Source organism: Mustela lutreola, chromosome 10, assembly GCF_030435805.1.
Source record: "Mustela lutreola isolate mMusLut2 chromosome 10, mMusLut2.pri, whole genome shotgun sequence".
NCBI classification, from domain to species: domain Eukaryota; kingdom Metazoa; phylum Chordata; class Mammalia; order Carnivora; family Mustelidae; genus Mustela; species Mustela lutreola.
Window position 1 is genome coordinate 79,552,045 of NC_081299.1, and position 12,375 is coordinate 79,564,419.

The 12,375-nt window shown below is 39.4% G+C and overlaps 1 protein-coding gene across 7 annotated transcripts in view; it reads right to left on the minus strand.

Moving 5' to 3' along the window:
* Positions 1-4,746: 4,746 nt before the first annotated feature.
* Positions 4,747-12,375, minus strand: part of BCAR3 (BCAR3 adaptor protein, NSP family member) — a 110,179-nt gene continuing 102,550 nt past the window's right edge. For all 7 annotated transcript variants that reach the window (XM_059138571.1, XM_059138572.1, XM_059138574.1 and 4 more), the window contains 2 exons: positions 8,624-8,836; positions 4,747-5,373 (listed from right to left, as the gene is read on the minus strand). In XM_059138571.1, the coding sequence (XP_058994554.1) occupies positions 5,195-5,373; positions 8,624-8,836 (392 nt within the window). In that variant the 3' untranslated portion in view covers positions 4,747-5,194. The remainder of the gene's footprint in view (positions 5,374-8,623; positions 8,837-12,375) is intronic.

The window sequence follows — 12,375 nt, forward strand, 5'->3', positions numbered from 1 at the left end:
TCATGACCTGACCCGAAGGCAGAGGCTTTAACCCACTGAGCCACCCAGGTGCCCGCTCCTAACCTTTTTATATGGACTTAAAGTTTTTATTTTGTTTCTTATAACGAGTGTAGGTTTTATTTTTTATTTTGGGGGGAGAGAGAAAATGCAAGGAGGGGTAGAGGGAGACAGAATCTTAATGAGGCATGGAGCTCAATGTGTGGCTTGATCTTAAAACCTGAGATCATAACCTGAATTGAAATCAACAGTTAGGTGCTTAACCCACTTAGCCACCCAGGTGCCCCAGATTGTTTTGTTTTAAATCTAGATGGCTGTCTCTGATTTCTCACTGGCAGATTGAGTCTGTTTGTATTTACAGTGATTATTGATAACTTTGGAGTCTTTTCTGACATCTCTGTCAGATGTCATTCATCTGCTATTCATCTCACTTTACTGTCTTTTTGCATTCTTGTTTTCTCATTTTTTTCCTCTTCTAGTTTGAAACTTTGATTTTGTTCTTATAGCATTTACCCTTTACATTTTACAACTTAAAGCTAATTAGTATCTTTAATCCCCCTACTGATTAGAAGAAAACACTTTATCAGAACTCTAGTAACCAATCACCCAAACCGATCCTAGTTTGTGCTACTGTTTTGATTGCCTTTTTAACTTCACACAGTAGACACAATGTTGCCTTGATATACTGAGAAGATTACCCATTTCACTGCTCAACAATCCTTAAATCTCTGCCCTTTTTTCTGGATGAATTGCTTCCTCCCACCCCACTTTTCTTCTGGAGCTCTGATGCGATGCTTTGGGTCATTCTGTTTTGGTCTTTTAAATCTTTTCATCTATGTCTTCTACTTTTCCTCTCCTTGTCTCTGTGAGTTCATTAAATCTTCAGTTGGATCTAGTCTTCTGGGTTTTTGCTGTTTGTTTTTTCTTTGGAGAAACTAGGATCATGGTTGGGGTGGCAAATAGAGAATCTCAAGGAGGATCCATACCCAGTGTGGTGCCCGAGGCAGGTCTTCATCCCATGACCCTGAGATGACCTGAGCTGAAAGAATCAGGCCCTTAACCCACTGAACCACCCAGGTGCCCCAAGATCTAATCTTCTGTTTAATATTAGCATCCGTTGACTTTTTTTTTTTTTTTTTTAGTTTACTATACATTTCTAAAGGATCTACCAAGTTTCTTTTAAAATGTAATATATATATTTTTAAGATTATATTCATTTGACAGAGACCGTGAGAGAGGGAACACAAGCAGGGGAAGTGGGAGAGGGAGAAACAAGCTTCCTACCAAGCAGGGAGCCCAATAGGCAGGCTCTATCCCAGGACCCTGGGATCATGACCTGAGCCAAAGGCAGATGCTTAATGACTGAGCCATCCAGGTGCCCCCAAAAATGTAATCATTTTTTTTTATTAGTTGGTTAGATACAGATAATAATTATTTTTTTTTAAGATTTTATTTATTTATTTTGACAGAGAGAAATCACAAGTAGATGGAGAGGCAGGCAGAGAGAAAGAGAGGGAAGCAGGCTCTCCGCTGAGCAGAGAGCCCCATGCGGGACTCGATCCCAGGACTCTGAGATCATGACCTGAGCCGAAGGCAGCGGCTTAACCCACTGAGCCACCCAGGCGCCCCAATAATTATTTTTTTATTTAAATTCTTTTCAGTGTAACAGAATTCATTGTTTATGCACTACACCCAGTGTATTTTTTAATACTCATTTCCTGTTTGGGTTCATTTTCTCTTTATATACAACTATATATGATTGTGTTGCATTTAAAATGTGATAATTCTAGTATCTGAAGGCATTGGGGGTTCTAAATCTTTCTTTCCCCAAAATTTTGTTCATGGTAACATTGCTTCTGCTTGAATTTATATATATTCATATGTAAATATATATTTAGTTTTAAACATTACTTTCTTCATTTTAAAATTTATTTTCTATGAATACTGGATGCTTTCCTCCTGAGAGGATGGGTTTATCTGCTAGGTCCCAGGGATGCCAGCAACCCAGGACCATTGTAAATCAGTTTAGTTTTGGATTTTTACTCTAGATTTGTTTGAGAATAGGCTTATAGTTGCAAATCCTCACCAAAGACCATTCTCATTACAATTCTTTTTTTGTAGTTATGCATAAAAGAAAGGCCTATTTCTTGGTAACCTCTCTTTGCTAGGCAGATGGATTTTATTTTCCCCCCAGCCAAAAACAGGGACCCTTTAAGGATCCTTACTTAATAGAGATATTTCACATTTGGCTCACCTAAGACACCTTCTCCCATTCACTGAGGTGATGTTAGTATTTGCCTTAGGGGGCCACCCTAAGGTTTTTAAGTTCTCTTACAGAGTTTCTTTTTGCTGATCCTTTTGGTAGGTGAAGTGGGAAGGGAAGGATCATTTCTTGGGGATTTCCCTTTCATTCTGTCAAGTTTAACAGTGCATTAAAAGATTTATTTATTTAGTTATAAGGAAAGGGTTTTCCAAGAGTACCTAAACCACCATATTGCCAGAGGTAGAATTGTACTTTTGGTTTGGTTGGGTTTTTTTGGTTTTGCTTTTTTTTTTTTTAAGCAAATAAAAAATAGTAATGTGATAGGTCCTTTGAAAAAAAATGGGAGAGGGCCTTACGATCCTAGGTCACATTAATGGAAATACAGAGAACCAGGATTCAAAACTAATATTTCCCTTATAATAAATAGACCATAATGAGAGGCTCATACTTCACTCTAGTATATTAGAACATATTTAAAATGGAATATTAAGATGGCATACTTAAGATGGAAGGAAAGTGGTTATAGTATAACTTATGTAACCAATAAATTGCATTTTTTTCAAGGGCTATTTAACATGATGGAGAAATTTTTGTAACTTGAGAAAAGTTGGATATTCCATATGATCCCCAAATTATTTAGAAGACAGAAAGAAAAAAGGAGGAAAAAGCAAATTGGTAAGTGTTGGCAGTTTGTGGCAGAATGATTGAAATTTATCATTTTATTTTAAAATCTTGTATTCCAAATTTTCTATAATAGGAAAAAAATGAGAGGGGTCCTGATAAACTAGAAAGAGTTTCCTTTGTGAAGTCAGAAGCCTAGAAAGTAAGCCTGGAAAACTCGTATTTAACCAGCTAGAGAAAAAGGTAACAATAAATTATTCTGATTGGAGCATTTAGATCATTTACATTTAAAGTAATTATTGATAGATATGTACATAAATGCCATTTTGTTGTTTTCTGACTTTTATAGTTCTTTTGCTCTCTTGTGATGACTTTCTTTAGTATTATTCTTGGCTTTCACTTTTCACATTTTTTGTGTACGTATCATAGGTTTTTGGTTTGTGGTTTCCATGAGATTTGTATGTAACATCCTAAGTATATAGCCTTCATATATATATATATGGCCTAGGGTGGTCCCAGTGTTTTCTTTGCAGACCCTGGACACCCATGTCAGCTCTGGCCAAGGCACCAGGGCAGCCCTAGCAAAGAGTACCCAGGACCCCTCGCCCTTCCCAGCCACAGCTCCAGCCAACTAAAATCACCAGGAGCACACAGTTTATACAGGGGACAACCAAACACAAGACCATTTCTTCAAATTTGTGCCTCTGTCACCTTGCTGAGACAGCTGAAGCTATGTGGGTGCTGACCAGGGGTGTCCAGTATGTGGCACACTGAGGCCACTCTGGTGGGGTGGCTTGGGCTGGTGTGGGCTAGGAACCAGGGGCTTGTGGAAGCAGTAGACTGCTCTTTTCCACGCTATAAAGGTGGAGGGAGAATGTAAACAGTGTCGCCAGCCCCTCTGAACAGAGAGCATTGCAGCAGCTCTCTGCCTTTCGGTGGAGTTCAAGGGCTGGATCTTTTATACTCTAGTTGCTTTTTTAAACTATGCCTTTTTTCTGCACGCTAGGGCATTTGGGCCTGGTGTGGGCTAGAGGCCTAGGGCTCACTGAGGTGGCAGGCCAGCAGTGGTGCCAAGACCATGCTCTATCTTGCTGTGTCAAGGTGCTGGGGGAAACCAACCTTGGTGTTTACCAGTCCCTCTGACCCTCTAGAGTTCCAGCAGCTCCCCCACTATTTTGCAGGGCTCTAGGGTTGTTTCCTTTATGTTCTAGTTGCCCTTTTAAACCATGGCTATGCTCTAACCCAGGGCAAACAAATCTGCCTGTGGTCCTTCAGTAGTATCCCTCCCCACTTCAGTTTGTAGCTTTGGGAGTAGGGGTTCCCTTTGTTACGGTCACCATCCCTGTTGCTGTTTTGTGTGTGGTCTAGCTTTCATCTTTTGTTGTGCAGAAGCTATCCAGTCAGCCCTCACTTCTTTAGGAGGAAGTGCTTTATAAATAGGTATAGATTTGGTATATCTGGGAACAAGTGAGTTCAGGGTTTTCCTACATCACCATCTGGAACTGGAAGCTCAGCAGTTGGTTATTTTCAAATGCACGAAGTGCTATCATGAAGTATACTAGCATCTGGGTATTCCCTCTATACTAGGTGCTGTGCTGCACTCAGAAGGATGACTTTGGACTTGACCAAGTCCAGCTGCTAGCAAGCACCACAGCTTCACTTTGAACCTAGGTCTTCTAGAGCCAGGTCTACCTTTTATCACTATTCACTCTGTCTCCCATGCCACAAACCTTACATTTTCCATATCACTCTCATTTATTTTGGTTTATTATTAGGCTATAGTATCTAGGGAAGAGTATACCCCAGGAAGGTAGGAGGTATAATTATTATACTATGATGAGTTATTTAACAATAAAGAGACCAGATACAGTTATTTCACAAAAAGATATATTTTCATATGATTATTTACATTTTTCATATTTAAAGAATATCATACAACTGATACCTTCCATAATCTTTCATGCTTTTCAACTCTTTTCTATTTACACTTATCTGACAAGGAATTTAAACTAAAATGGTCAAATACCTCAGAAAAAGAAGGCAACCAGCCAACATCGTCTTCTCTTAAATTTGCTGATCAACATTAGCAATAGTTACCTTCATAATAAATTATTTTCATTTTAAAATCAGTAGTAATTTTAAACAATTCATAAATAAGTGTGCTCTGTGTAATTTACATGTTTAATATCCTGTGGATACTAAAAGCTTGTATACTGTCAGATTTGCACATTATTACTTTATCAAATGATAAGCCTTCCCAAAGAAGAAACTGGAGAAGCTTCAAATAATATCCTAAGGTTCTCTGGAGAGTTATCAAAGCTCTGCCTGCTTTATAGGAGGTGGTTCCAATTTACGTGAGAGGGCAGTTAAAATCTGGTTGAATTTCTCATATCTCTCTGTCTGATTCACTTGTGCACCTTTGCTGCCCCATAGCAATCGCATTTGAAATTCAGTCTTGAAGATTTCACTCATTTCTTCATCTGGTTGAAAACCTAGGAAAACAGAACAGTTACTTCAGTTTTCTAAGGTAATGTCAGCAATAGACTGAAAATCTAGCTGCTTAAAGTCAGATCAAAATGAAATTCATCTTTTATCAGAACTTTAAAAATGCCCCCAAAGAAAAAACAGGCTCTGCTTTATACAAGGAAAGGGCAGAGCCCTGTCCTCAAGGACCTGAGCATCTTTGGAGAAGGAATACCAAGTAAACTCACTGAAACATGGTAGAATAAAATTCTTGTGCACAAGCCACTGTGGGGAGGAGTGTTCAAAGAACCTTGTTTTTATAGCTTTATTGATATATAATTTATGTGTCATGAAGCACCTATTATGTCTATATAATTTATACATCCATCACCACCAGTTTTAGAACATTTCCATCCCCCTGGAAAACTACCTAGTACCTCTTTGCTTTGTGTTGCCTTTTCTAGGAACTTGATATAAATGGAATCATAAAATGCAGACTTTATGTCTGGTTTCTTTTACTAAGTACCATGTTTTTGAGACTATTCCATATTGTTGCAGGTTATCAGTTCATTCCTTTTTACTGCTGAATAGCATTTTTTTAAAAAAGATTTTATTTATTTATTTTACAGAGATCACAAGTAGTCAGAGAGGCAGGCAGAGAGAGGGAGGGGGAAGCAGGCTCCCCGCTGAGCAGAGAGCCCGATGCGGGGCTCGATCCCAGGACCCTGAGATCATGACCTGAGCTGAAGGCAGAGGCCCAACCACTGAGCCACCTAGGTGCCCCCTGAGTAACATTTGTTATATGGACATTCCACATTTTATCTATTCACCAACCGATGGACCAGTTGGTGAATGGATAAAATGTGGAATGTCCATATAACAAATGCTACTCAGCAATAAAAAGGAATGAATGGATGTATAACTTGTTTCTAGTTTCTGGCTGTTATGAATAATGTAAACATCTGTATATAAGTCTGTGTGGACATGTGTTTTCATTTCTCTAGGAGAGGAATTACAGGGTCATACAGTAAGTATGTTTATTTTAAAGAAACTGTCAAACTGTTCCCAAGTGGCTGTACCACTTTATTCTCACCAGCTCCAGTTTCTTCATAAGCTGCCAAATCTTAGTATTATCATTTTTGTTTTTCTTTAAGTAGGCTCCACATCTAGTGTGGAGCCCAACATGGAGTCTGAACTCATGACCCTGAGATCAAGACACAAGTTGAAATGAAGAGTCAGACACTTAACAAACTAAGCCTCCAGGTGCCCCAGTATTATCATTCTTTTTAAATTGTAACCATTCTAGACAGTACGTGGTATTGTCTTATTGTGGTTTAAATTTACATTTCCCTGATGACTAATGCTTTAAACATCTTATAGTTATTTGTCATTTGCAGATGTTCTCTGGTATATTGTCAGCTCAAATCTTGTCTGTCTTCTCATTGAGTTATAGGAGTTCTTTATTAGATAAACGTTTAGCAGATATTTTCTTCCAGTCTATGGCTCACCTTTTCACTTCCTTAATGGTGTCTTTTGAAGAGCAAAATTTAAAATTTTATCAAAATTTTTTCTTACGGTTCATGCTTTTTGTGTCTTAAAACAGCTTTGCTAATCCAAGGACACAATGAATTTCCTGTTATCTTACAGGAGCTTTACACTTTAGCTCTAATGTTTGAACCTATGATCCATTTTAGATTGATCAGTGTGTACATGGTTGAGGTAAGGGTCAGGATTCATTTTTTCTTTTGCATTGCATATCCAATAGTTCCAGCACCATTTGTTGAAACACTAAAGCCAATGAATTACATTGGCACCTTTCTCAAAAATATATGGATAGCCATATGTGTGGATCTATTTCGTGCCTCTCTTCTGTTACATAAGAGAAGATCTGTCTACTTAAAACCAAGGATACTCAGTCAACTATTTGAGAGGTAGAAATCTCCAGCCAGAGTCATACACATGTGGTTCTTATCCTTGGTTCCTGCTGGATATAATCTGCTCTGTCCTTAAATCTGTTTCTACCATCTAGATTTACAGCATCTTTGTGAAGAAAATAACAAAAGCCAGGGGAGACAAACCATGAGAGACTCTGGGAAACAAACTGAGGGTTTCAGAGGGGAGGGGAATGGGGGGGTGGGTGAGCCTGGTGATAGGTATTAAGGAGGGCACATATTGCATGGAGCACTGGGTGTTATACGCAAACAATGAATTATGGAACACTTGATGTACTCTGTGGTGACTAACGTAAGAAAAAAAGACGACTTCTAGTCCATCCTTCCCTGTGATGCCAGAATATCTTTGACAGATAATACACGAGAGGCAGACGATGATTTCCAATCATTCAGTTAACATGCTTTTGTGTTCCCTGCCTTGGCCTGGGTAGATGGTGAGCAAATCTCTGGTTTTATTGGGTTCATAGTTACTCCCAGCGATGGAAACTTGCTACATAAATCTGTAGCAGGATTAATTGAGAAATGCCATTAGATAACCTTAATTTGTTGTAGAGCAGCTTCAAGCCCTTTTCTCAAAACCCATCCCAATATATTGGCTTAGGCAACATCCAATGTAATATAGTTATTAGCTTTATGTAAGCAGGCACTTCAATATCTGGTGAATTCAATTAGGTGCTTTTATTTTCTGAATCCAACACTTGCCAACCCTAGAGAGCTTTCTGATTAAAAAACTGAAAGATGTATGTAGTTCTTAAAGCTACAGCAGATAGATTGTAAACCACCTAGTTCTGGAGCAACAGCTTTGTTTCAGGAAGAAATAAATGGGCCTTCCCACTTATATCCACCTCCTTCAGCCTAGTTGGTCATTCCTTAAGACACTTTTTCTCCAGGCTCTCTCAGCAGTGCCTTTGCCTGTGTTGGACCCTCTGACACTAAAAGCAGGGGGCCTCACTTCTCAATATGGGAAGAAATAGGAATGCAGGTAAATGAAGTCACATAGAATTCTTAACTCCTCATGTTGCCCACCTTCACATAGGTCCAATCAGAAGTACTAATGGTAGGCAACTGACCAATTCCTTCTTGACCCTTTCTCCCAGTTTATTCTAAGCCACTGATACAACAGAACACATGGGAAAGGAGAAACAGGATTCTCAAGTCACTCAGGGGGACTAAGAGGGAGTGATGATCAATCATAAGAAAGGGAATTCCATGCCTACTTAATTTTTCCTACTTTGTCTTTTCCTAACTGAGAGCACCCATGCTCTTTTGTTCCTTCATTCTAATTACTATGCAGAATGGAGAGCGGCTTACAGAAAACAGCTCTTACCTTCCAGGATCCTCTCGGCATTCATCCGGTAGCTGTCTGCAGTTTCTGTCATGAGCCGGGCTGTGGCCAAGTGGTTCAGCATAATCTCACAGCTTTCATCATTTTTTTCCCACATGTCAGTTCCTTCAAAAGTGACAGCCTGGCGCTCCATCAGGGTGACAAGAGGCATCAGTAGTGGGACTGATATTTTGTTGGGGGGAACACACGTAGACTCTGAAAAATGGAATAAAGTTTTCCATGTTTTTTTTTTTTTTAAGATTTTATTTATTTGACAGAGTGAGATCACAAGTTGGCAAAGAGGCAGGCAGAGAGGGAGGGGGAAGCAGGAGCAGAGAGCCTGATGCGGGGCTTGTTCCCAGGACTCTGAGATCATGACCTGAGCCGAAGGCAGAGGCTTAACCCACTGAACCACCCAGGCGCCCCTGTATTTTTTTTTTTTTCCAAAGTTAAGGAAAGAGAGTTCTAATTCAAGGTGGTGACATAGGAAGAGCCTGTGCTCACTTCACCTGGTGGACACCGAAACTGCAGCTAAATATGGAACTTCCTCTGAAAAAAACCCTAAAAATTGAGCAACTCCTACATATCAGGTAAACAAGGCCCACATCGAAGCAAGTAGGAGAGGCCAGGACCCAACCTGTCTATAAACCTCAATCCTGGCACAGTTGGGAGAGAATGCAAAACTTGGAGCTTTCTCTCTGAGGAGCAAAGGGTTTGAATCCCACATTGGACACCCCAACTATAAAACCTGCACCTAAGAGAAGAGCCCCTAAAACAGCTAGCTTTGAAAATCAAGCCTGTTCTCGCCCACAAGACCCACAGGCTGTAACAAACTGAGAACAAGGTCTTTATTAAAGGGCTTGTGTGCTCAGACTCACCTGTACCAGGGCTCAGCATGGAGGCAGCAGACTGAAAAGAGCTCATTTGCTAAAGTTGAAGTGTTGGTCTGAGGGGCAGGCTAATATAGCACACATCTAGGGGCCTGGTGACTGGTAGGCAACATCTTCATGCTCTTTGCCTTATTCTAGCCAGGAGGTGCTATCATTTCTTTCTTTCTTTCTGCAGGCGACATCTATATGCTCTCCCCTCTGCTAAACTGCAGAGTGCCAGTATCTTCAGAGGGGAACTTTTACACACATTTGGTGCCTCAGTTTTTGTGGGTACTTCCCATGACACACCCCTGATCAACCTGGCTGTAAAGGCTAGCAAAACTGTGATCCTGTATCTCACAGAACTGTTAACAGTTGGAACCCCCCAGGGCGCTGCATGGATAGCAAACTGAAACATACCCCAGTCTTTCTGTGGAAGAGGCCTATTTGCTTGTCCTGGAGCCTTAGCCTGAGACACAGGCTTCACTTCTGGCACACGACTGGGGGCCTACAGAGATACTTGGAGGTAATGTAGGCTGGTGGGTGCCGTCTTTGCACTCTACCTCTGCCTTGCCACTGCTTCCTGATACCGCCTAGAAGGGAGCTAGCTAATACACTTGTTTGAAGTCTTTTTTTTTTTTTGGCAACTGCCACCCATGGGACAGCTCCACACCACCTGGCTCTGGTGGCCAGTGGGGGCTTATACTTGCATTCTCACAGGACTATATATATTTGCATAATTTAAAAAACTGATGCTGGCCAAGACCCTTCCCTTTGGGGCACTGACAGGTCTTGGCATATCCTCAACTGCTGGGAGCCATTAAAAATAAAAGCCTGCTTAGACAATCACAAAGGTTAGAGAGATAACCAAGAACTAGATCAGGGCTTAATGATAAGGTTCATCTCCTACATGAGGCCACTTCTTCAAGCCTGGGAGAGGTAACTGTTTTATCTAACACACAGAAACCAACACAAAGAATCAAGCAAAGGGAAGAAACAGGAATATGATCCAAATGAAAAAATAAGGGGAAAAAAAATCTCAGAAAAACCCTTAATGAAATGGCAATAGCTAATTTACCTGATGAAAAGTTCAAAATAATGGTCATAAAGATGCTCACTGAATTTGGGAAAAGGATAAACACAGTGAAAACTTCTAAGAGACAGAAAATACAAGAGTATCAATTGGAAGCCACAGAGAAGAAAACAACTGAACTTTCTGAAAATTACAGTAGAGAAGTTCAACAGACTAGATGAACCAGAAGAATTAGTGAACTCAAAGGCAAGATAATGGAACTCATACAATCAGAGCAGCAAAAAAGAATGAGAAAAGTGAAGACAGTTTTCTTAATGATGTTCCTTCCATAAATCCTTTAAACTAACATTTGCATTATAGGGGTACTAGAAGAAAAGGGACTAAAAACCTTCCTAAGGAAATAAGACATCCAGATCCAGGAAAGCCCAGAGTTACAAATAAGATCCGCACACCAAGTTATAATTAAAATAAAAGTTAAAGGAAAAAATCTTAAAAGCAGTAAGACAAAAAACAACTTGTAATGTATAGGGGAACCCCCATAAGACTATATCAGCAGGTTTTTTGGCAGAAACTCTAGAGGCCCGAAGGGACTGGCACAATATATTCAAAGTGCTAAAAGAAAAAAAACTTCCAAACAAGAATACTCTATCTGGCAAAGCTATCAGTCAGAATTGGAGGAAAAATAAAGAGTTTTCCAAACAAATAAAAGATAAAGGTGTTCATTACTACTAACCTAGTTGTATAAGAAATGTTAAAGGGACTGCTATAAGCTGAAAAGGGCATTACTTAGTAACAAAATGTAAAAATACAGATCTCACTGGTAAAAGTAAATAGACAGTAAAAGTAGATTAATCATTTATAAAGCTAGTATGAAGGTTAAAACACACAAGTGGTAAACCTAACTACAACAGTTAGGAAACACAGATACAAAGAAGTAAAATGTGACATCAGAAACAAAATGTTGTGGGGAGGGAGTAAAAATGTACAGATTTAGAATGGATCCAAACTTAGTTGGTATCAGGTTCAATAATGGGCTGTTATAAGTTGTTATATGTAAGCGTCATGGTAACCACATGCAAAAACCTACAGTAGATACACAAAAGATAAAAAGAAAGGAATCCATGCATAGCACTAAAGAAAATCACTAAGCCACAAAGGAAGAGAATAAGAGAAAAAGAAATGAGCAGAGAGGAAGGATAAAATAGCCAGAAGACCATGAACAAATAGCAAAAAATACATACCTATCAATAATTAAATATAAATGGATTAAATGTTTTAATCAAGACATACAGCAACTGAATGGATTTAAAGGGACCCATCTTTATGCTTCCTACAAGAGACTAACTTCGGATGTAAGGATACACACAGACTGAAAGTGAAGAGATGGAAAAAGATAATCATGCAAGTGGAAACCTAAAGAAAGCTTGAGTAGCTATACTTAGACAAAACAGACTTTAAAACAAAGACTGTAATAAGAAACAAGCCAGCAAAAAAAGCATTATATAAAGAGGTAAATTCAATAAGAGAATATAACATTTGTAAATATTTATGTACCCAACATAGGAGCACCTAAACAATACAATAATAACAGAAGACTTTAATACTCCATGTACTGGATAGATCATCCAGACAAAACAATCAGTAAGAAAATACTGGCCTTATTAACCTGTTAGACCAGATGGACTTCACAAATATATACAGAGTATTCCATTCTAAAGCAGCAGCATACAGGGACACCTGGGTGGCTCAGTCAGTTAAGCATGTGCCTTTGGGTCAGGTCATGATCCCAGGGTCCTGGGATCAAGTTGGGCATCAGGCTCCCTGCTCAGTGGGGAGTCAGTTTCTTCTTCTCC